The sequence below is a fragment of the Ochotona princeps genome, chromosome 15 (assembly GCF_030435755.1).
Source record: "Ochotona princeps isolate mOchPri1 chromosome 15, mOchPri1.hap1, whole genome shotgun sequence".
Classification (NCBI taxonomy): Eukaryota; Metazoa; Chordata; class Mammalia; order Lagomorpha; family Ochotonidae; genus Ochotona; species Ochotona princeps.
Window position 1 is genome coordinate 41,225,294 of NC_080846.1, and position 25,202 is coordinate 41,250,495.

General features: G+C 40.0%; 2 protein-coding genes across 2 annotated transcripts in view; both read right to left on the reverse strand.

Moving 5' to 3' along the window:
* Positions 1 to 993: 993 nt before the first annotated feature.
* Positions 994 to 2,877, reverse strand: CCER1 (coiled-coil glutamate rich protein 1). The gene is made up of 2 exons (XM_004583257.3): positions 2,732 to 2,877; positions 994 to 2,601 (listed from the first exon to the last, which is right to left on the reverse strand). The coding sequence occupies exon 2, from the start codon at positions 2,340 to 2,342 to the stop codon at positions 1,143 to 1,145; it is 1,200 nt and encodes a 399-aa protein (XP_004583314.2). The 5' UTR covers positions 2,343 to 2,601; positions 2,732 to 2,877; the 3' UTR covers positions 994 to 1,142.
* A 7,800-nt stretch (positions 2,878 to 10,677) lies between these two features.
* EPYC (epiphycan) overlaps positions 10,678 to 25,202 on the reverse strand; it is a 32,165-nt gene continuing 17,640 nt past the window's right edge. The window contains exons 3-7 of the mRNA XM_004583091.4: positions 19,093 to 19,264; positions 14,858 to 15,016; positions 13,598 to 13,800; positions 11,795 to 11,890; positions 10,678 to 11,290 (exon numbers count right to left, since the gene is read on the reverse strand). Of these exons, the coding sequence (XP_004583148.2) occupies positions 11,120 to 11,290; positions 11,795 to 11,890; positions 13,598 to 13,800; positions 14,858 to 15,016; positions 19,093 to 19,264 (801 nt within the window). The 3' untranslated portion in view covers positions 10,678 to 11,119. The remainder of the gene's footprint in view (positions 11,291 to 11,794; positions 11,891 to 13,597; positions 13,801 to 14,857; positions 15,017 to 19,092; positions 19,265 to 25,202) is intronic.

Genomic DNA, 25,202 nt, shown 5'->3' on the forward strand with positions numbered 1-25,202 from the left:
TCCTGGTCCCGGCATCAGATCGGCGCGTACCGGCCCGTTGCGGCTCACTTGGGGAGTGAAACATCGGATGGAAGATCTTCCTCTCTGTCTCTCCTCCTCTCTGTATATCCGGCTTTCCAATAATAATAAAATCTTAAAAAAAAAAAAACAAATATTTAAGCAAAGCTATTATTTTGAATGATGTCTTTCAGTTATTTAGACATCGTCAGGAGCTAGTTTCCTACCGACTGACACTTACACATCTTGGTTTCATTCTCATTTTAAAGGGAAGACACACTGGGAAATGTTTCCCAAAGGATAGTAATGCTTTTGTAAAAATCCATTCTGTAAAAATGATTTCCCTGATTCCTCTGAACTTATGGCAAGGAATATATCTGGGAACAAGGGTGGAAAACCTCCACCATGTTCCACTGTTTGCAGTTACCTTGGATTTTAACTAGCTGTGCAAGTTGACTTCTGACCATGGGGAATCCTCTCCATGCATGGACTATGGGTTGTTGAGGCCATGGCAGATAGCCAGTCCCACAGAAGTACCTTCATGATCTTCTGCGGAAGATCCACAGCACTGTGGAACAAGGAATACACGTGAGTAATGCCACGAGAGAGTCGACGGGGCTACCATAGCACAACCCGCAAAAGTAAACTCTGAAGGTAGTGAATCCAAGGAAAAATATTTTAGAAAAATAAATAGCTTGCAAATGGCTTCACTTCACCTTAAGAGCACTGTTAAGAGAATTAATAGCTGTGATATATACTTCTGAAACATGTAACAGTCAAAACATTTGATTCCAAGCTCCTCAGACAAGTGATGTAAACTTGTTACAAAAAAAAAAAAAAAAAAACCTTTTCAACATAGGGAGAGTTAAAAAAATAAATATAAAAGGGAAAATTTCAAATGAACATATTAATAAAATATCCGGCTTTTAATTATTTCCAGTAAAATTATATCTGAAAGTTCTCCAACTCCCACCCATAGTCATACACAAACGCGTCAATGTTTAAACTTTTTTTTTAATGGCCAAAGCAGGGGTTTACATATGTATTTTTTTTTCACAGTGGTTTTTCATCAATTTTTATTGAGTTGTTATTCTACTTTAGCCTCGAATTGGTTCCATCCCGTTCCTGAACCCCTTTGCTGATGTCTAACAGTTAATGTCCGGTACCATGAACACAGCTTCCTGTGGCAACTGGGGATATAGCTGCTCCGGGCTGAAATAAGTATAGTTTATCAAGCTCTCATTCTCTTCTTCAGCCCCAACTAGGATTGATAAAGGCATTTCTAGAGACAAGGGGGTTTCTTCCTCTCTAGGCACAACCTGCGGCCGCCCTAGCCCCACCTTTTCTGCATCCTCCTCCCCTTCCTCCTTCGTCTCCTCCACATAATCAGCCTCTTGGACCACCTGCTCCTCTTCATCCTCCTCCACCTCCTGCCTCTCCTGGTCGCCTTCATCCTCTGCCTCTTCCTCCACTTCATCTTCCTCCTCCTCCTGGCTCTCCTCTTTTTCATCATACACCACCTTGTCATACTCCTCTTCATTTTTCTCTTTCGCTTCCTCCACCTGCTGCGGGATTAGAGATTGGTTTTCCTCTGCGGGGGCGGGACTGAGAAGGAGAGGATCAGGCACAAAGCCCCACAGGTTTTGCGAGTCTTCCTCACTGCCGCTGAAGGGCATTAGGTGTTCAGAGGAGCCCTCCAGGGTGGCCTGGCCTTCGGCTTGGGCCTGCTGCTGGCGCTCCAGCTGCTCTTGCTGCCGCATGTCTTCGTAGATCTGGTTCATGATGAACTGGGTCGTGTTAGGTGGCGCCTGCATGCCGGGTACACGCCATCGGCGCGGGCGCAGGTTTGCAGGGCGAAGCAGCTTGTTGTCGGTGGGCCGGTTCCGTTGGAAGGAGCGGCCAGACTGGCGGCGCAACCCGTGGCTCCTGCGGCCCCAGCGTTTCTTCCTGCCAGGGGGTCCCACCATCCACTCCTGATTCCAGGGCCCGAACCAGCAGGCACAGCAGCAGAGGCAGAGTGGGGGCAGTGTGCACACCCGAATCATTTGCACCTGTCTCCGGGGCTTGGGAACTGGGGCCAGATGGGGGTGCCAGGGACCTCCCCAGAGCCCCCAGTGGCAGTCCATGGCCCAAGAGGGCATTCGGGGCGGTTGGAACCAAGAGCCCCGACCATAATGGTTTTTGGGCTGTCTCCTAGGGGGTTCATGCTTGTCCTTGGGACTATAGCGCTGCCGCCGCTTGTGCACAGGGTCACCTCTGCGCCTTCGAGGGCAGGGTGACCAGTCGGGTACAGAGGCAGAGGAGGCCCAACCGTAGCTGTCGCCCAGGTTAGGAGGGTCCTCCATGTTGTCGAGGGCCTGGGTCCTAGATCAGCAAACAGGTGGTGTCCTGAAGTTAAGCCAGATGAGACAGTCCGGAGAACCTCCTGGGTCTGCGTGACGGCACGGCACCAGGTACCTGCTTTGGGGAACCTTGCCTTCTCCGCAGGCCTCTCTCTCTCTCTGCCCCTGTCCTCCGTGAGCTCGCTTTTCCGCAGTGATCTCTTGTCCTTTGCACCGCAGTTGTCTTGCCCAGGTGGATTGGGTGGGGTCTAACGCTGGGTCACTTTTGTGGGGATAGGGAGGGAAGGAAGATACTGGTTGGCGACACGCAAACAGACCCCGCTCCCGGGTCCCACAGACACCCGCCTCAGCAGAGGACCGGCGTGGGGACGGGGAGGCAGGAGTTGCGCTACCTTGTGGTTCCCTCTCAACCCAGGTGCTTCCCCGTAGCCGTCCTGGCCGGACTGAGGCGGCACTGGCAGCTGCAGCCTTTAAATACCGGCCGAGGGGCTCACGTGCCCACCGCGTCCTTGGTTGCCCAGGGGACGGCCAATCAGCGTTGAGATCGTTCTCCCTGGGCGTGGAGGCCTGTTCCGGCCAGAACGAGGTCTCCCGTGAGAGTTCGCTGGGGGCTTATGACGAAGGTTTTGAGGGGGTTGAAGCAGAGGGGCCCAGGTGGGGTTTGTCAAGTGTTTGAGGCAGTTGCTCGGAACCTTCTTTGGCGAGCTGGGCTTTAGGTGTTGCTGACTTGTGCAAAGGGATTTGTATACCCCAAAGGCTGTATTCTGCCTCTTTGGAAGGCCCAGTAGGTTAAAGAAAATCTGCCATGGCCAGAAAACCGGACTCTATCACTTACTCTAGGGCCAGTGTCCACAACGATGAGCCCTGGGAATCGGGCTTGCTCATGCATGAAGCCCCCACTGTCACTGACGACGTGAACTTGCTAACGCAGTGTGAGGCTCACAGCACCCACTGCCCGGCACTGTAGGCTGTTTCCACCTTCTTCACAATAGCTCAGTGAGGAGTTAGCTTTCCCAAGGTGGCTGGATCAATGCCTTTGAGGGATAGTACTACCAACTCACTTTAAATAGTGTTCATGGGCCAAGCAAATGATACACATATGGGAAAGTCCGCTTTGCTCCTTGTAATAGACTACGCATCTTTCCGCTGTTTGACAAGCGTTTATTACCTGGACGAATTCCATGAACTTTTTTCTTTGAGAATAGTCCATCCATGTCATTAACTTTTAACCCTTGACTCCATACAGCACATGCATCAAAAGGCTGTGAAGTGTCACGGTTGAACACAGTGGGGCTTGATTGTGGTAAATGTGATTCCACTTCAACCCATCATCCAGGCCAGGTCCTTGATCCACAGCGTTAACACAGCACTTACCCCATAGAGTTGCGTTAAGGATTAAGCAAGGCATTTCACTGATTGCAAATCCCCAGTAAGATTTAGTAACTGACCATCACCATTCTAGCATTTACCTTGTTTTAAGATGATGTAAACTTCACCAGCCCTGAACATGATGCAAAATAAGCATTGCTAACTTAATAGCTTTGTCTTACCGTATCAAGGAAGGGCTACCAGGCTTAAACCTAAAAAAAAAAAAATCCCTGTATAGTTCCCTGTATTACTTTCCTGTGGTGAGTGGAACTGTGCGAAATGAAACACTACCCGCTGGGAACCACTGTTTCTGACAAGCCTGTGTGAAAAATGGGAAAGGCAAAATGTGCAAAAAAGCCCTGAGACTTGCAAAGATTGTTAGGCACCTGAGACCAAAGATTGTTAGGCACCAGGGACAGTCGGAGTGCATGGGTCAGAACCCCAACCATTGCCAGAGGACGTGTGGATTCCACGGGCTTCATTTGGTTTCATTTGTTGTGTGAGCTCCCAAAGGAAGCCTATCTGACTCAAAATCCACCATGCTGTCCCCGAAAGCCTTCTGACAAGGTATGCACCATCCCCTGCTGCTTAGCTCAAAATGGACAGGTGGTCATCTCAGCTTCATTTTCTCTGGACGTGCATGTTTTATGTGACAGCAGTCTTCATTTGAGAGCTTTGGGGTTTGAGTTTATTGATGTAATAGAATCCCAAGTAGATTCGTGTTGCTTAAAAAAAAGATTGACTCATCGTACAGATCATAAGGAATAGCATATTGTTTTTTAAAAATAAAGTTAACTTTGTACACCTTTCCTACAGTAATAAATATGTTTTTGGTATAAAGTCTTCCAAAAGTCAATTTGGTATTCTTAAGACAAGCAGCAATTTTATGATTTGTGGTATCTGGATTTTTCAAAAGTTGGAATAATGTTAAAAATATTTTGAGGACTGGTAAAACTACTCAAGAAGATTTGTCAACAGAACATGTTAAATCTAAAAGAAAATGAGTTAAGAAATTTTAAGACCTTTTGTTTGTTTGTTTGTTTAAATTTGGTGAACAAAAAAACAGAGAACAATAGAGAGGATTCCCATCTGCCGGCTCAGGTTCCAAAGGCCCCATGATTAGGGCTGAGCCAGGCCTGAAGTGGAATCTGGAATATACTCCAGGTCTCCCACATGAGTGGCAGGGACTGAAATGCTTGAACTCCCACCTGCTGCCTGCAGGAGTTCATACTGGAACAAAGGGAAGAATTGGGTACAAAGCCAGAACCTCAATCCAGCCACTCTTACATGGATTGTGGCAGATTAGGGCAAACAGCCACTAAAAAATTATTCACTGTATTTTGTTTTCTTTGAAAAGCAGAGTTACTGAGAGAGGGAGATAGAGAGAGTTATCTTCTAGCCGTTGGTGCATTACTCAGATGGCCATAATCACTGGAGCTGGATCAGGATAAAACCAGGAACCTGGAGTTTCTTTCAGGTCTCCCACATGGGTGCAGGGGACCTGCCACTTGGGCCATTCTCTGCTACCTTCCCAGCACACCTGCAGGTTGCCGTATCAGAATGGAGTAGCGGGATTGAACCAGTGCCCATATGCGATGTGATGCTGAAGGTAGAAACTTTAATTTGCTATGCCATAGAGCTGGCTCGAATACATTTTTATCAACTTATATTCTTTAAATATAGTACACTGAAATAGGAAATATTCTGATTTGATATTGAAATGAGGCACATTTATTGGATTGCACTGCCTTTTATTAGTCTTCTGGGGCTGCATAGCATATTAAATAACTTGGTTTTGGTTTTCTGCTGAGGGCTCGGTTTAGGAATATTTGTTCCCAGCATCATTAAACTATTAATGGAATTTGTTTGTGTGTGTTGTGGGAGGGGGTGCTGTATGACCGAGAGTCCTGACTTTTTGCTGTCTGTTGCCTGGAGGCAACTTCAACACTAAGAGTACATTCCAAAAACCTAGGAACCTAGGGTTAAGTTCCTTTCCATGGACTTTCTCAGCATGACTGCTTGTTTCATTAAGTGGCAAAGAGAACCTCCTCTAGTAAGTACATCCTCTTATACAAGTATAGCCTATAAAAACACACATACATACACATGGATATCGCTGCACACACATGATTATAGATTGGACCTACGTACCCCCGGTAAACTTCACCATGTGCAAACACCAGCTTCCACCAGCGTGCAAGGTAGAGGTGTGGGAAAACACGAACGTTTGAGTAAGTGGAGCTGCCAAATCACCAGAGGTCAATAGAACGTTCGTTCACCACATATATGAAATACATTCATCAGAAGTAGTATTTTCAATGATCACTGGTTACAACATTATTTGGAAGACTTTAGTGACATGTTGGCGTTTTGAAATCTCAACGAATATCCTAGGAATGTGTTGATAGAATCAAGTGACGCAGGGCATTGTATTCTTACGTTGGAAATGCATTATCTGCATTTGTGTGATATGAAAGGAGTGCAGTCTAACACTAGATGGCGGTAGCAGCTCATTCAACATTCAGTCAGCTAACGTCCTGTTACAAAAGAAGCCATGAGACGTGAACATCTGAGTTTTAGTTCTTTTTTTCATGAATTTTGTTTTAAAATATGTTATGTTCCCAATACTGAATAGCTTTTATTTGGATGTAGTGTGATTTGATCTTTTTATTAGACTTACAGCATTTTCAGTTGACTTTCCAAAAGCAAATGTTAGGTAATTAAACTTGTAAATAAGAATTTTTCAAAGCAAAGTTGGATATGCTTGATATAGTGAGTCAGAAAAGTGAAATTGAGCAAATATTTTTCGAATCATCCATATAATTGATGCAGTACTCTGGGATAGAAAACTAATAGCAGAGCTCCTGTTAAACCATGTTGAAAACTTGCCTTTTTCCACTATAAATACATCCAGATACGGAATGTAAAAGTAAATGGTCATCATCATTTTGTGAATCACAAAGGCAAAGACAAAGTAAGTAATCCAGGCATGGTGCGGTAGCCTAGTGGCCAAAGTCCTCGCCTTGAACCTGCCTGGATCCCATACAGATGCCGGTTCTAATCCTGGCAGCTCCACTTCCCATCTAGCTCCCCCTGTTTGGTGGTCTGGAAAAGCAGTAGAGGATGATGCAAAGCCTTTGGACTTTGCACCTGTGTGGGAGACCCAGAAGAGACTCCTGACTCCTGGCTTTGGATTGGCACAGCTCTGACCGTTGCGGTCACTTGGGGAGTGAGTCAACGGACGGAAGATCTTCCATCTGTCTCTCCTTCTCTCTGTATATCTGACTTTCTATTAAAAAAAAAAAAGTTAAGTCATCCTTGCTTTTCAAAGATAAGATCAAGACATTGAAAATCATTCTGCTTTCTTTCTACATGTTGGAAAGTTTTAGGCTTACATTATAAATTTGTGAAAAGGCTTGTACATCAGATGCCTTTGTGGTATTTGTTCACTAACAAATCTTTAAATTATTTTAAGAGCACTGTGTAAGAACAGTAACTTTGTTATAACTACACGATTTCTTCAGATGGAAAAAGAAGTGAGCTTTAAAGAGAAGTAGCAATATTACACTTAGAATAGTAAGTGCAGATATTATTTGCCATTGTTTTTCAAAAATACTCGATTCATAGGAACTTCGCATTTTCAGAAAATCAGCGTATTGGACTCAAAAGTCTGAAAAACATGTGCTCAGTTATGATTAAGCAGGAGTCTTTGGCCTGGAGGTTTGTGAGCAGTTTTCAAGTACAGTATGTTCTAGTGCAGTAGAGAGAAGTGCTGCTGTTGTTGTTGGCAACTTGTAGTGTTTAGAGAAAATGAATGTGTAGCCATTGAATAAGGATAACATATTTTTAATTTCATTTATATATAGTGTTTAATCAGGGTCAGCTTTAGAATTGGAACTTTTAATTGAGAATGTGAGACAATTCAAATGGCCATTTAAATTGCAGTTAGAGTGATTGATGAAATACTGTTACCACATTTCCAGGACTGGAGCAAGCACCTACAAACCATGGTGAGCTACATCTGGGAAACAGCCTTATGGAGAGGCAGTCATACCTGTGCACACTTCCAGGAGTACGAACAGTGGCAGAGTGCTGTCCTTTTCATTTCACTATCTTTTTGGCTGGAAGTTCTCCCAGCTGTGTAACAACAGGGTGTTCAGGACCAGGTGTATGTAAGGATCTGATACTGTCCATAATGTTCTGCAGAGGGAGCCTCGCTATGATTGCCATAGGCCCTTACTTCTAAGAGAGGTAAACTTTTAAAGATTTTATTTATCGATCAGAATATCATTCATGTTGGGGTGGTCATTGCGTATTTATTATTTTTTAAAAGATTTATTTATGCATTTGAAAGTCAAAGTTACAATCAGTGAGAGAGAGAGAGAGAGACAGAGGGAGAGAGAGAGACAGAGGGAGAGAGAGAGAGAAGGAGAGAATGAGTCTTCCGTCTACTGGTTCACCAGCCCATAATTTGCCACAACAGCTGGAGCTTGTTCTGCATCTTCCCTGTAGGTGCAGAGAGCCGAGCACTTGGGCCATCTTCCCCTGCTTTTCCAGGCGCATCAACCCGGAGCTGGATCAGCACTGGAGCGACAGGGTTTTGATTCAGCATCCATATACATGGGATGCTGATGGCTTTTATCCACTACTGCACAGTGCCAGCACTGCCTGGTTATTAAAATTATTATTGTTTGTTCTCTTTTATATTTTAAAAGAAATTAAAATTTTTCATTGGTTTATACTTTATCTAAGGACATCAGTACTGTGTTTATTTTTTCCATGCCTGTCACTAGCAAGCATTTACCTATTCTCTTTGGCCCTGAGGAACTTTATTTTTCTCCAGATCTTCTCAAACATGGGCTCAAGGGGACCACACTAAACCCTACCTATGCAAAAGTCACCATTGCACACAAAGGTGATTCTGATCTTTACATTTTGTCCAGTCTGCACAAAAAAAAAAAAAGGAAAAAGACATGTTTGTGGTATCTAAGTAAGACACACAATGGGGCTCGGAGTCAGCCTTGACCTAGTCCAGGCTATTTAACTCTTTTGTATTACCTGTGGCTTGGAATAGTTTTCAGATCCATCTTTGGATATAAATGAATACATGCTGACTACCTCACTAGATCACCTCGCACATGGTACATATTTAATAATTGGCTCCTATTACAACAGTTTGGGTATATGTATGTATATAATATACACACAATTACTTTTAACATGCAACATTTAAAAGTACTTCAATGTTAAACTCTAGGCATAAAACGGATTCTCTGACATTGTCCACTGAAGAATACTTATTGTCACTGATATTTTAGCTTCTATATTATAAAAATGATGTGCTGTGGCACTTAAATTATTTAAATAACATGGTATAAAGTTGTTATACTAACTCTATGGACATTCTGAGAAGAAACAAGAAGATATAAATGAGAGAAGAGAGGGGGAAGGAAGGGAAGGGATGAGGATTAGGAAAGAAGGAAAGAAAAAGGAAGGAAGTAAAAAAAGGAAGGAAGGAAGGGAAGAGACAAGTGGGAGGAAGAGAAGTATCATGAATTCTTAAAATTGTATCTATGAACCACATGAAAACTTCTGTCTACATTAATAGAAAATTTAAAAAATATATTCTGAGAAGCATGGTTGAGCAAATATGTATGTAGAATTTTTAAGGCAGATTTAAATAGAAGAAAAGAGAAAGAGAGAGAGAGTTCTTCAATCTACTGGTTCCCCTCTCTTAATTTGCCTTAATAGCCAAAGCTGAGCCAGTTTGAAGCCAGAAGCCAGGAGCTTCTTCTTGGTATGCCACGTGGGTGCAAGGGCACAAGGTTTTGAGCCATGCTTTGCCACTTTCCCAGGCCATAGAGGGAGCTGGATCAGAAAAGGAGTGGTTGGTACACAGACTGGCATCAATACAGGATGCTAGTGCCACAGTGAGAGGATTAGTTTATTATGTCACCATGCAGGCCTCATAAATGGAATTTTAAATGTTGTATATGTTACCAATGGTCCTTTGTTTATATGAATAGTTTAACCATAATTAAAAGTCTTATATTAAACATTTTAGATTGTAGCAGACTATGTACATTCCAACTTTTTTGGTAAAACTGTAAGGGGGTATAGCATCTTTAGTAACATTCCTTAAAATTTAAAATCTCCTTCACCAGAATCATGGTTGTATAATTTATCTATAGATGTTGTCTCACCCATCATACCTGGTCATGTAAGATTATTCTTTGCGTATTTCTGATGGAGAGGCTGCTTTAGAATCATGACTGTTGCTATGGGCATATCACTAGAAATGTTTCAGTGACACAAGAAAGACTCGAGATTATGACTGTCTTTGGTAAGTGTACATATGCAGCACATACATGAGTATATTTTCAAAAGCAAACCAAAAATGAAATTAAAAGATAAGTTTATTTTGGTGCAAAAAATTTTGAATCCCATTTTCCATGAACTTTCTGAAGAGTCCTCATAGGTATGGATTTCAAAAGTTTCTCGCATCAGAACAAACCTATTTTCATTTCATTTTTCACAAGCACTTTGAAGAACTCTTGTTCTTGTAGGTGTAAGAAATGAGAAATTGTTTTTATGCAAGTCTTTTGTTTATAAAAAATGTCATCAAAATATTCAAGAAAGCATTGTGTCTAGGGAGTTGAACTCATAGTATCACATTTCTTGTTGTGTTTCAGATTGTACCCATGTGCTTGTAAAATGACTCTTTTTGGAAGGTAATTCCTAACTTCTATCCAAACCTGGTTTTTGTATCTTCTATTTTTCTGTTTTTCTCTATTTTTTTTCTTAGGCACAGAAATGTAACAGGTAACTATGCAGTTTAGCAAAGATGTAAAATGAATGAGAAGTTCTTTAAATGGATAAAATAGTACCATTTAAACACTGAGGGCTAACTGCATTATTGTTGGATGTGGTTATTTGTATATTAGTTATATTAATTGTTTCCCATATGACTATTGTAATTTTCAAATACATTTATTCTTTTCTTCATGCTCTTTAATGAATTAGGGACAAAACATGCCTTAGTTTAAAAAGGAACAGAAAAGTGTAATTAGAACATCTAAATCTTGGCAAGGTACCTAAGGAGCTTATTTAAAACCTTTTAATGTTATGCACGTAATTTGAAATTATGTAGAAGATGAACATTCAAAACTTGTAAGTTTTATGTGATGGATAAGAGTATCTGTACAATATTTTCTGTTTTGCTTGGTTTTCTGCATACTCATCTGGTGTTTTATTACATTATTTTGTTTTCATATCCCAGTACTTTTTGTTGTATTTTATGTAATCCTGTCTTTCATAACATAATTTGAAAATGGAGTGCTTTTTGTTTCAAAGGAAGCAGTAACGATTGCTTTTGTTATACTAGTTGCCAAGATGCTAGCCATGATCTGAAATTAGACAAGACTGCCAATAGGCAAACGAGGTAGACACATGTATGCTTGAGGAGTCTTGCTGAGGTTAATGGGATTTCCATCTAATCGAATGTCCTCCAGGGCCTTACGGATGTAAGTCAAGTTTTTAACATTGCAGAAAGTATCTTCATGCATCTCCAGAATGTTGTTATTCTAAAAAAAGAGCATATGTTGTAATACAAGGTGTAACATATCTATTTTTTATTGACAGCATAGGACATTTTGTTCCACCCTCAGTATTATTCTCTTTTTCCTTCTCCTGAGACTATCTTAGGTGATTTTTATATGCCAGGTATTTCCTAGGCAGTTCAATGAACCAGTCAACAAAAGAGACATAATATTGTCCTAATAATGCTTATAACTTAAGGGAAATCTCAGGGGGGGCAAAACAGACTTAAAGAAAAAAAAGTCATTTATTTCCAGCAGATAAATACTATCCAGAAAAGATGACGACTGTGGAAAGATGCATGAAGCAATAGAAATTTTACTGAGAATGGACTAAGCAATGCAATACATAGAAAGAGCCATGAGGATAAGGCACTAAGTAAATAAAACATCAAGTTTTAACTCCTGAGGAATTAGCATGAAATGCATATCCTGACTTCCTCCCATTTATTAACTTGGTGCTTTAGGCACTTCTTACTGGTAGAAGCCTACCTGGAGGTGAAGGGCTCGAAGGCTTTCTGGGAGTGGCAGAGGGATGTGGTCCAAGTTGTTATCAGTAAGGTAGAGATGATGGAGATCGTACATATCCTGTGAACATACCACATGCAACGATTTAATACCCATTAGTAGTAAATGATTATATTGTCAATTCTTCTGCTTGCAAATGTTTTCAAAATAAGATGGTCCAGGTCTTGTTTTATGCAGTTGAAGCATATTAGTTTTCCATTTTACTAGAAAGCACAAATAAGTTATGGAAAAATTGACCATAAGCAAATATGTTTTCATTAGATATGTTCTTCAATCTCTAGGAAGATTCTTGTTTGGTCTCATTTTCTCAAATTTGAAAAAGGCCACTATTCATGATAGACATCCTGTGGTGGTTGCTTGAAGGATTTTGACAAGACATAGCCCAAATTTTCTCTTTTAGAAGTGTTGGAAAATGAGAATTCCTCTCCAAGAAAAGCCCATGAATCCAGAAAAGTGGCCATGAGCAAGACAGAAAACATTGAAATGACTAGTGACCTATTTCAGTGAAACTGTCCAGAGTAGATTGTGACTCGGTACTGCCCATGGTAGCAGAGGCTGAGCGGGGAAAATGAGTTGCCCAGCTACAAGGAGGCACCCAACTCCTTTATTCTCCACTGGTGATCTCACAGGAGGCCTAGAGGAGAGGGCAGGCTTTTACAATCATCAAAAGGTAACAAGAACAAGACCATACCAGCTCTGTGACCCCCCTGAGAAGAATGCTGTGTCTCGCCAAGACTCATTTAAAATGATGTGTCATGGAACCTGTTGATCAGCTTGAATGGAGTGAGAGTGAATGAGATTTGATTCTTACTGTTCTCCGACTCTTCTGCTACTGTTTGGAGCCCTAAGCTGGCTCTTCACTTAGAAAGCAACATTGCTCAGTTAACTCAACTCTTCCAAACGTTGTTTAGAAGCCTTCTGCCCTTCAGACTCCACTCTTACTCTATTTGTTTTCCTTTAAATCATGTAAAGCTCTTCTCCTGGGGCCAGCTTGATGACTCAATTGGTCAAGTCTCTGCCTACAAGTGCCAGCTATAGCTTAGCCCCAGCGATGGCTTAGTGACTAAATCCTTGACTTGCATGTATCAGATGCTATATGGCACCAATTTGTGTCCCAACTGCTCCACTTCCTTCCCAGTTCCCTGTCTGTGGCCTTAGAAAATAGAGGACGGTGGCCCAATTCCTTGAGACCCTGCACCCATGTGGGAGCCTCAGAAGAAGCTCCTGGATCTTGGCTTTGGATTGGCTCTACTCCAGCCTTTGAAGTCATTTACAGAGTGAGCCAGTGGATGGAAAATCTTCCTCTCTTGTAAATCTGCCTTCTCAATAAAAAATAAGTAAGTCTTTAAAATCTCTTTTCTGGCTTACAGCACTTGGATTACTCTGTGTGGGCATGTACTGCAGGTTACTGCCTGCTTCTTATCCCAGTTCTAACATTTTTATGGTGCTTGAGTACCCTCAGAATGTACCAGAACAAAACACTCCTCCCAAACGGTAGAGATGAAGTTCCAAAGCTGGTTTGGGAAGTGAACATTCTCTTTAAATCTCCTCCCTGTCTTTTACTTGGCCCAGCCCTGGCCAACAAGGCCCTTTGGGAATGACCAGCAGATTAAAGATCTCTCAGGCTCTGTTCCTTTCTCTGTGTAACTCTAGCTTTCAAATAAATCTTTCCAAAAATTAAATCCTCTTCTAGAAATAACAAATAATCGTCATTGACAGCAAGTGGAGAGGAGGGTGACAGGTTGTTTTCTCAAAATTAAAACTTACTTTAAATGCTTCTTGCTTTATTCCTTTCCTTCCAAGCCTGTTGTTGCTAATATCAATAAATGTCAAAGTTGTTGGCAATTCTGGAAGCTGCCTTATTTTGTTGTCACGCAGGACAAGCTCTCGAAGTTGAGGCAGCTTTCTAAATGCATCTTCATCAATCTCTGATATTAAATTTGATGTCAAATCAATCCTTTTCAAATCATCTAGAAGAAAAAAGTATTTAGTCTTGAATATGTTTTACTGAAACAATGTAATTTTTCCCACATGTAGCAAATATAAATATGAATATAATTAACAATACGTAGTTCCTTGTTTTATAAATTTTATTTTCCTTAAATACTATTCATGTTTATGCCTTCATAAAAATGTAACTTCAGCAAAGATATTGGCACATTATATTTAAAATACAGTCTTTTCTTAGTATTCTTCATAAACTTTGGACTTCACTGTTTAAAATACCCTCCCAAGGGCAAAGGGTTCAGCACAGCAATTTATACATTGCTTGGGATCCCATACTCGAGGGCATGGGTGTGCCACAATTCTTACGGTTCCAAATTCTTGCTAGTGTCGTCCTGGGAGGATGCAGATGTGTGCTCCAGCAGTACAGTCCCTGACACTCAAGTGGATTCTAGACTGAGTTCTAATCCCGAATCTGGCGAGATCAAGTCTTGATTGTTGTGAATGTGAAAATAATGTGTGGTTAGTCTCATGCTCTTTCTATCCCTTTCAAATACAATGAAAATATGTAAATAGATTTTTTTCTAGTGAAATATTTTCCTAGGTATTGGGAGACTGATATTTTTTAACACTCAAATACATAAGCATTCAAAACAAAATCTTTAAGGGTAAGAAAGTCTTATGAAGACCACTGGCAAAAATCCTAAATTAGCAGCAAGTATAAAGTGAGGATTTATATTTTCACTGATAAAACAACTATTTTTCATTGAAGCTTGTTAGGAAAAGCCAAACACTTACATATGTGTGACATGGCACCTAGTTTTAATTTTGTAACATGATAAGAAGTTCTAAATATGGCTATTTATGATGTATATATTTACTTGAAAGTATCGGCAACAATTTCATAATGATCATCGGTTGTTTTTGCCATCACTTTTAAACTCTGAAGGATTTAAGTAAAAATAATTGTTTGATGAACCGTGTTTTAGCTTTTAACTTGCAGACTCAGCACTACCACCCTACGGTAAAAGTATTTAGTGATGTCTGTAAAACCCAGAGAGGCATTAGCATTGTCATTCATACTTAGGCTTGCAAAGTCATTTTTGTTGATCTTTTTAATTCTGTTAAAACGAGAGTAGAAATAAGCAGTGTTCTTGGGCAGTGGAGGAATAGCATCAAGTTCATGATCATCACAGTATACAGTAGTACTTATACAGGTGCACAGAAGGCACGTTGGAAAGTCTAAAAAACAAAAGTAAAAAAATCAAATGTAAATAGCAAATAATTTATTAGACATGATGTTGTTATAAATGCTTGGTGAAGAAGATTAGAATCTCACACATATTATCCCATGAAATTTCACATTTTCTTATAGTTTTCTGTACATGGAACAAGAAAGTCAAATATAGCAATTGAAGCTTTCCCTTTAATGTTTAAGAAGTAAATTTAAATTATTGAATGTATACAACATTGCTATTACTTTTATGCTTATTAGAAATTCTATTTTCAAGATATAAGTATTCACGATGTGATGGGTAAAAGTGTCGCCTACAATGCTGGCATCCCACTTTCATGCTGCTTCAAGTCATGGCTGCTCTAGTCTCAACCTAGCTCTCTGCTAAGGTGCCAGGGAAAGCAGTAGAGAATAGCCCAAGTCCTTGAGTCCCTGCCCACGTGGTGGACATGGAAGGAGTGCCTGGCTCCTGGCTTTGATTTTGCCCAGCCCCGGCTGTTGCTGCCTTTGGGAATTGAGCCAGCATACTGAAGAGCACCATCTCTCTATCTTGCCATCTCTCTAACTCTGCTTTTCAAATAAATGGGAAAAATCCTAAAATAATAAATAGAAGTTTACATATAATACTTCCATCAGCTCTTTGGTTCAGTGTTTAAATGTGGTATTAAAATACAATTGCTTCAATGGGCCCAGTGTGATAGCCTAGTGAATAAATCATCCCCTTGCAGCTACCCGGAACTCTTATGGGCTCTGGTTCGTATCCTGGCTACGCCACTTCCCATCCAGTTTTCTACTTGTGGCCTTGGAAAGCAGTAGAGGATAATCCAAGGCCTTGGGACACTGTACCTCCATGGGAGACCTGGAAGAAGCCCCTGGGTCTTGGCTCTGGATTGGCTCCTTTGCAGCCACTTGGGAAGTGAAGCAGGGAACAGAAGATCTTTCTCTATCTCTTTCCCTCTGTACATCTACTTTTCCAATAAACAAAAATCTGATTGCTTCAAGAAGAATGGTAATAATAGTTAATATTCATTCACTCAATATTTGTTACTAAACCCTTACTATGTAGATGAGATTATACTAACTGGTGGAGCAGCATAGAGCACAAAACAATCAAAATCTACTTTATAATATAGTGTATGAGATGAATGTCAATCTTGGAACTGAACAAAATTATGTCTGTGATGAATGTCATATGCATATAGCATGGGAGAGTTTGACCCTGTCTGGGAGTAATGGGAGGGGTCTCTTAAAGAGGTGATGACAGAGCTGCAATCTGCAGTAAGAGAGTGAGTTGAGTATACAGCGAGCAAGCAAACAGTATGACAGGTGAAGGAAAAAAGTATGTGCCAAGTCGCTGCACTGTGAAGGGAACGAATGAAGAACTGCATGCCTGACTCAGAGAGTGTTGGAATGCTTGGGCTGTAGCAGGCAGGGACTGTATAGCCTGGACTGCAGGTTTTATTCCTTACCCTATGGGTGGGTGTGGTGTTGCATGATCCAGTTTGTACGTAAGGACATCACTGAGCTTGCTGGTTTTGTGCAGAATGAAGGAGGGTAAGTGGCCAGAGTGGAGATGAGTAGTAATCTACCTAGAGGAAAGAAGATGGTGGCTTGGCTAGGGTGAAAATGGTAGGGAAGATGATAGATCCAGAGATGTTTGTGAGTCTGGGTTCTTTCCGAACAGATTGATCTTCTCTCTCTCTCTCTCTCTCTGCCTCTCTCTGTCTCTCTCTCTCTCTCTCTCTCTCTCTCTCTCTCTCTGTCTCTCACACACACACTTGTCTTTTCTTCATTCTGTTTCATGGTTGTGTAGAGATTAATGACTGGATGGAAAGGAGGAAAGTATTGCAGAGACCAAGAGGAAAGAGTTTTAAGTGGAAGAAAATAATGAACAGCCTAAGGTATGTTAATGACTGAAATCATTCTGCTGAGTGATTATAGTACGGTGGTGATCAGTGAACCCAGAAGAATTGTGTACTGGTGGCATCTAAAAGCCAGATTCAAGCTAATTACTGAGAAAGTTGGAGGTAAGGGAGTCCTTACAGCAAAAAGAGACAGTGCTCCTGGGTTATCTGTGAAGAGCAGGGGAATAAGAAGCCATATTGGTGTCTTCTGTAATGGGGAGTGGGGATTGAAGTGGGAGACATTAGAATGAAAGATGCAGGGGAGAAGAGATTGACTATTACAGAGATCCTAAGAGGGAATCTGAAGTAGGAGTCAAAGCTCAGTGGCAAGGGTTTCCATGCCGCATGCGGTAGAGCAGCCAGCTTCCTGTTGTATTGGAGGAGAGGCAGTTAGGGTACATGGATGCAGAAGTAGGTGGATGCTCTGCGGAACCATTCATCAAGGATCTGAGACTGAAAGGTTGCATTTCCTCTGTGGAAGAGGGGCTAGGCCATCTCATGAGCTCGTGACTCTCAGGGAGAAGAGAAAAGTTATGAGATGTCAGGTAAAAGCAGAAAGTAAAGAGAGGTAGAAACAAATGTCTGCACTTGTCAATGATTAATTCATACCTGTTTACCCGAGACTTTCCTGGTTTGCACATCGAAAGTCACAGTCAAAATGGAACATTTGGTCACCATAATTAGAAGGCCAATTTGTAGTTTGTGCTCAAGAACCGATAGTTCACTTACTAAGTTATATATTATCATTATAATAATCATTTCAGGAATAAAAGTTAATAATTTAAAATCCAGGAATTGTTTTAAAAGCAGGTTCTGTAAAATATTTAATAGTTATTTCTGTAATCATTATAAATTAATATTTTCTACTTGTATTTAAAATTTAAAATTTAAGAGCTAATGCATTAAACTTTTTTGAAATTTATGGCCTTGCTCATTTAGTGGTACTTACTTAGATAATTTATCTACATTTATACATATATAATTTATATATATATATATTCATGCTGGTTATAATTCAATTCTAGTTTTTCCACTCACAGTCTGTGCCTACATTCTCTGCCTTTAAAATATTGTTTCTAGATATTTATATTAATAAAGTAAGACATTTTAATTTTAATCTTCTTACTATTTTCAAATTATTTAACTTCCTTGAATTTATGCTGCTTTTCTGGAAACCAATATGTAAAGCTTCATATTCATATTTGACTTCAACACAGAAACAAAAAGTTCTGAATTGTATCTGTTGTTCCAACATTGACCATATTGAGCCACGCTTAAACACAACTTTGAACAAGAGTGAGCATGATATATCTATCTATATTGTTCCTGGCTCACCTGAGAGACTCCAAATGCAGTTATGGGTGCCAAGTTATTCAAAGGAATCATTAATTATTACTATTAAAATTATTGAAAGTGCTAAGGATAGTAAGTTCCTAATTTCTGGTGCTTTCTACTGGGCATTTACATTCCCTCTTATTATGTGTGTGACATTCTGACCATCCTTGTAGAGTGCACTGCTTTTAGAGGATTACCTATGTAGGAAGACTGGGCTGCATTGTTTATGACGATGGCTTAGGACTTGGTGGTCAGTGCTGCATTCGGGCCAGCATCTACCACCTACGTGACCTCAGACACATGCATGCCGAGTTACGTTTTTGTCTTGCTATTCACCAAATGGCTAAAACAGTGCCTGGTATACAGTGTTGTTGTGACTCTCCAAGGAATGAATGTACATCAAATATTTTGAGTGGCTAAAATAGAGAAAACACTTGATAAAGGGATTTTTTTGAATGTTCCTTTTGGTGAAAAGTTAAAAACTCATAGAAGTGAAGAGTAGATTTCAGCTGCCAGGGACTGGGGGAAAATAGGAAGAAATGAGTTTTAAACAGATATAAAATTTCAGTTGTCAGGATGAATACGTTTGAGATCTCTTAGCTACATGCTATTGTTCACTGAAAAAATCTTGAGGAGGGTTTACAAAATGGATACACTCCTCTATCAATGGTAGCATATTGGTGACAACTAACATTCCTCATATTTACTAGTGTGATCCCCAAGTGAAAGCTAGCCTCTTCAACATTTCTCCCTTGGCCATCCAGGTTCCCTGTGGAGCTGGCATTTGGCAGCTTGGATAGATGACAAAGTGGACTCAACCATTCTGCCGCTATGATGTGCCCGACCTTCATTGGTGTGGGGGCCCAGAACCCCGGTGTATTCAGGCTCCTGTGGGGAAGACCCATCAATCAGCCTCGGTGTGGACTCTTCTTCCTCCTCTTCTTGAACCTCTTCTGGCTGTGGGGGCGGAGTGAGGAGCTCGCTGTTTCCTGAAGGCATAGCTGTCACTATTTCAATCTGAAAATAGGGAAAACGAAACAAAGGGAAAAGCAGGATTTTATCAGCCAACCTTCTCTATCCCCCTCTGACATCTGTGTAACTTCCTGAAAATGGAAAATGTTTCCATCTTTGTCACAAGAGGGCACTCGGGTTCTGAAATTCAGCAAGGTGTGGTTGGCCTGAAGAACACAGGAATCTAAAAAATCGCTATTTTTTTAGTTAATTTTATTTCCCGAGTCTTAGAATTTGCTTCCAGTGTGTTTTGAGGGTCTTCTTTATCTTTTAATGTCTTACATGTCTGTCCATTTCTCAGTTTTTTTTTAATATCACTGTTTTCTAGTAACATGTGGAATTATAAAAATAAATTATTGCTGTGGAAGACTCAGTCCAGAAGTATGCTGAGTAAAACCCATGAATCCTCCTGATCCTTTAGCCCTGATTTACTCCTCTTTCAGATAATAATGGAACGGAAACCAATGTGGATTTTTCTGTTCTGTTATAGAGCTCACACATTCTTGATGGAGTTTTACTAAAAAGGATCCTTTTTACTAAAACAAAATAGGATAGTGGCATCAAAACTATATTATTTGATTATGATATGCAATTTCTCATAGATGTTTCATGTTATTACAATAACAAGTATATAAACAACATTTGGACATGTTAACATTGACCTTTCAGAGAGACTGACAATAGGAGGCATTATTTATCAAAGATTATACTTGCTTTTTTTTGCTTGTGTATTTTAACTAGTGATTTGTTTTAAAAGATTTTGTTTGCATTTAAAATAAATCTTCATTTTGAGCAGCTTTCCCTTGTCACAGTCTAATGGTTTTGATTACTTAGTAAATGTTCATGTCATGTCTTGTAAGCTTGGCCTGGAAATGTGCTCAAAATGATTGAGATGATACCCCACGTGTCCTGGTCAGTGTTTTCATCCCTCTGTATGTCAAGATGCTTCAGAGAGTTTACAGATAAAAAGCAAAATTAAGATATGTTTAAGTTGGTATGAAACATACCTTAGAGCCATTCCAGTTTATCGTAATATACATTCTCATCGACCTTTTGAAAACCCAATGTATCCCACATATGTTCTCTGCTCCTTCCCACTTTTTTCCAATATTTGTTCCCATGAAAAGGCAAGGAAACACATAAATTGCTTAATGATAAATTGCACAAACTATTCTTTTTTTCCTATAAGATGTGTAATTAAAACAGATTTTTTGGGATGTTGTAGATAAGTAGAAAATTTTACAGATATGCCTATTACTGAATGTCCTTCTAAATGATTGAATACACTTTTTTGTGAATGAAAAGTATCCTTTTAAAAAAGCCCTAAACTTACTTTTGTCAATTTACATTTCTTTTTAAAAAGTTTTAACATTTCTTTTCAATATTGCCTGCACAGTTTGGAGGGATGCATGCCCATGTGGGCTCCCAACTATGGGAGGGAGGGTCAGGAATGGGTGGGACAAATGTTTCAACTTTCTTTTTTCTTTTTCTCTTGTTTTCACAGGGGAATTGAGAGGGAAGGTTATTCCTTTCTGTCAAACTACATCAAACAATTTACATTTCTTAATTATACCTCCTTTGCTGTTTCTGAACTTTATTTTGTATGATATTGGTTCCATTAGTCTTTTGTGTACTCAAGCCTATAAAATGGTAAATTGAATCGTGTCTTTTCTGTTTGTATCTTTTCAGAATTATGTTTATTGTTTTTTTATTTGAAGGGAAGATTTACAGATATGAGGAGAGAGAGAGAGAGCGAGAGAAAGAGAGAGACCTTTCATTCACTGGTTCACTTCCGAAATGGCCACAATGATCTGAGATGAGCCAGTTCGAAGCCAGGAAGATAGAGCTTCCTCTGGCTATCCCACGTGGCTGCAGGGGCTCAAGGATTTCAGTTGTCTGCTGCTTTCTCAAAGCATAAGCACAGAGCTGGGTGGGAAGTGGAGTAGCTGTAACCCAATCCCTCAACCATATGAGATGCTGGTGCTGAAGGTGGATGCTCGGCTTATTGTGCCTTGGCACCAGTCCTGCAAGCTGCAGCATGGATGGGTGAGCAATAAGATAATTAAACAGTAATTAAACAGAACATTAAAAAAAATCTGATTCCAATTCACCTCTCTTTGCTTTAGATATCTTGTTGAAAAGCTTCAAAGGATGTGCCAATGCTAACTTTAAATTATTTAAAGCATGAAATCAGAATATGCTGCATTTGATAGTTTAGAATCCATACGTGAAGGCAGTTTAAAGCGTGGCCAGAAATCTCCAGCTGAGATGACTGTGTGCATTTCTTTTAAGAGGCACATGTGGTTTCCATCAGTAGAGTCAGAATAAGACAGATTCAGAAGGGATGGATTTGCACAGAGACTAAAAGGAGGCTCCAGCAAGGGCGGAAATTAAGACAGATGTTTCAGGAATGGTGCAGCCTAAAGGGAGAAACACATTCCAGATCCATTGCCTTGAGTTTTTAACTTTGCAGGAAAATGTTTGCACATATTTTTGTACGGATAATTGTTTTTCCACTGATTTGATGTGAAGCTGTAAGATCTCATTTGTCATCCAATATAATGAGGCAAAACAGCTTTTGTGTTTATCAGAGACCAGTTTGTTCAAGCTGGTGAATAAGATGAGAATGCACAACTTTAAAAAACAAAGGAAAAGTAATCCCTTTCATTTGGGTAAAACTGTAGAACTGTAACCTCAAAGTACTGTTTGAGGAGAATCTTTTGTGTTGTAGATACATTTTAACTTACTATTAAGTAGAAACAATTTGGCTCTTTGCCCATCCTTTAACGATTTTCCTTCTACAATATTAAGATGTGTGGCAGAATTTTATGCTTATGCAACAGAAACGTTAATTTGAATATAAATGCAAATGGACAGAAAACATCTTTCCTCCTTTTACTGAGTTGGTGACACTCAATTCTTCAAATTCCTCTTTTGTCTTTGCCTCATTATTTTACTTTGGCTTTTGTCCTATTGAAATGCCCTTAAATTTATTTACACTATTGTTCTAGAGTATAGCAACATCATTACATGCAACTTTGATCTTAGTCATCTCTACACATGTAGACTTTTGCTGGGTCCCGATAGATAACAACTTTCAGTTGATTGATTTGCAGCCAATTTTCTGTTCCTGTTTTCTCTACCTGACTTGAGATCTGTAGGAAATATCTGTTGTGGCATACTCTGCGTGGAGGTACAGTCATTTATTGACTTGTATCAGAGATGACAAATGCTTAGCCAAAGGAAAGCGCCCTGAAAAGGTGAGCTCTTAGAGAATTTTCAGGAAAGAAGATGCTCAGGTCTGTTCACTCTTAGGCGCCTGAGTAGCCTTGATTCCATATAAGCGACCAGCACCTCAATGGAGAATTACACCCACACCTCAGTCAGAAGTGCTGACATAAACCCACAAGTGTCTCAGAAGTTTCTACTGCCTGGAAAAATAAAGACACTCAGTAGCAAATAAGTCCAATAACATTTCTTGATTCAAATGGTACTGAGACTTTTACCAGCAGTATTTGTTTTGTTGTTAGAACATGCTGAATTTTTTTTTCAATTATCTGCAGAGTTGATCAAAGTAAAATCTGTGTACTGTTTTTTTCTAAATATTTTACTTTATTTTTATTGGAAAGTCAGATTTTGCCTAGAGATATAGAGAGAAAGCTCTTCCATTCACTGGTCCACTCCCTATGTGGCCACCAAAGCTGGAGCTAAGCCAGTCCTAAACCAGGAACCAGGAACTTCTTCCAGGTCTCCCACATTGGTGCAAGATCCCAAGGCTTTGGGTTATCCTCAACTGCCTTCCCAGGCCACAAGCAGGGAAATGGATGGGAAGCAGGGCTGCTGGGATTAGAACCGGTGGCGTCCTATGGGATCCCCACACAGGGCAAGAACTTTAGTCGCTAGGCTATTGCACCAGGCCCCTCTGTACTATTTTAAGACCTGATTACATTTGGCAAGAAATATTTTTATTGAAGCTGGTGTTATTGGTGCAGCAGTTGAGCCACTATTTCTGATTCCAGCTTCTGTAAGTGTGCTGATGGCTCTGCTTCTGATCAAGCTCTTTGTTGATGCACAGTGGGAGACAATAGGTGGTCTTCTGCCATGTAAGTGGCAAACCAGGATGGAATTCCTGGCTATTGGCTGACTTCAGCCCGGCCCATGCCTTGCTGTTGCAAGCGTTTGGGCATTCAAATGTTGGATGACAGGTATCTCTATGTGTCTTCTTTTTCTCTGCCACTGAGCCTTGCAAATTAATAGGTAAATAGATCTTGTAAATTAAATGGTTTTGAACAAATTCATTTTTTAAGAGCAAGATGCATGTCTGTGTGATCCATATGCCATGCTGTCTATAGAGTGAAACCTAATGAACTTACTCATCTTAATTTCCACAAGAAATAGGAAAAAATAGTGCAGTAGGAAAAACTGAGCTAGCGGGTTCAGCAATATCAGCGATCAGATTTGTTGCTTTTGTGTACCATTCATTTCAGTAGAGTTGTCTTATTGAACATGTTGATAACCCTCAAACCGGTTAGCAATGATCATAAACCATCATCTGCATTTCAGCGCTGTGTTTCCCTAATACAGCAAGATGTGTTTGTTTAATCCTTTTGTATGTTTTTAATCTTAATACTTATACTACAGCTACATTTCCATTGAAAATGTAGTATCTGTGTGATTGAAAGCTGCCATGAAAGGGTTAAAGTTATCTCCAGCTGATGCCTATCATCATGAATAAATGAAGAGATCACTGAGTAAATTGGTGAATTTGTAAATGATGGATAATTTGCCAGTTTTCTAATCAAGCAATCAACCAGATCGAATATGCCAAGCATTATGCTTAAGTTATGATCACCTGTTCATTTAACTTGTTGATATTTCTGTCAATGCCATTTTCTCCTGTCGATACTATTCATGTTTTTCTCCCTACCTGTGATCATTATAATCTATATTACTAACATCTTTTGTCCGGAATACCACATTAGTTTATACAAAATTAGGATACCCTTTAGCATATATGTAGCAAGAATAAACTTTTAGAATACAAAAACTAATCATATGACTTCTGGTAAAATCCTCTAGAGCTACTATAACACATTGGTTAAGGGGAAGATTCAAATCAAATGTTTTGAAACTAGTCTCACTTTGACACCTTTGATGAGTTACTCTGCATCCTTGATAGCACGTTCCTCTATTTTGGAAATCCTGGTGTAGATAGTACAGCTATATTTGGATTGAGAATCTAATGTATGTAAAACATTTAGAATAGTTCCAGATGTGCAGTAACTATCATAAATTGCTTGCTGTTATTACTAGAGTAAGCTCAAAATCTTTCACTCACAAGACCCTGTGGAATCTGGTCCTTAAGAGTGTACTCATCCCCCATACCATCCCAAAGAGACTCTTGCTGTATAGTTAAGCTACCTGGCCATCTTTAACTTCTAGTAATCTCAGTGCTCCTTCTGTAGGATATTGGCATGCAGTATTCCTTCCATTTGGAGTTCCCTCCCCTTCCCAACTTTTCTAATTAACTGTTTATCATTAATGTATGCAATTCAAGTGCTGCTACGTTAAAGAAATTTCTCATGTCATCCTGTTTAGCGATGTATGTCTGGTGGCTGTCAGAGAATTGCATGTTTCTTGTTGGCAAATTAACCATTACATTGGTGGCAGATTTCTTTTTTTTAACTGATACAGAGTTATTTCTTTCTTTGCAAGCATGACCTGTTGCAAGATGACTTGTCAATTCTTACAATCACAAAGTAGAGCCTAATTTCTCATGCTTTGAGTTCATAATTTGTTTTATTCAGCAAAATGTGGTAATGTCATGACAATTTTGAGATTATTCCTCCGGAACATTGCCAATTTCCTAGGCTGTCTCAAAGCCCTGTCTAGTCATCGCAGAAAAAAAAAAGCGTTGGCCAGCTTATTAGAAGATGAAAGGGCA

Bases quoted from the DNA above. Each gene is read 5' to 3' on its own strand.
- CCER1 (XM_004583257.3), bottom strand. From the start codon at position 2,342: ATGGAGGACCCTCCTAACCTGGGCGACAGCTACGGTTGGGCCTCCTCT.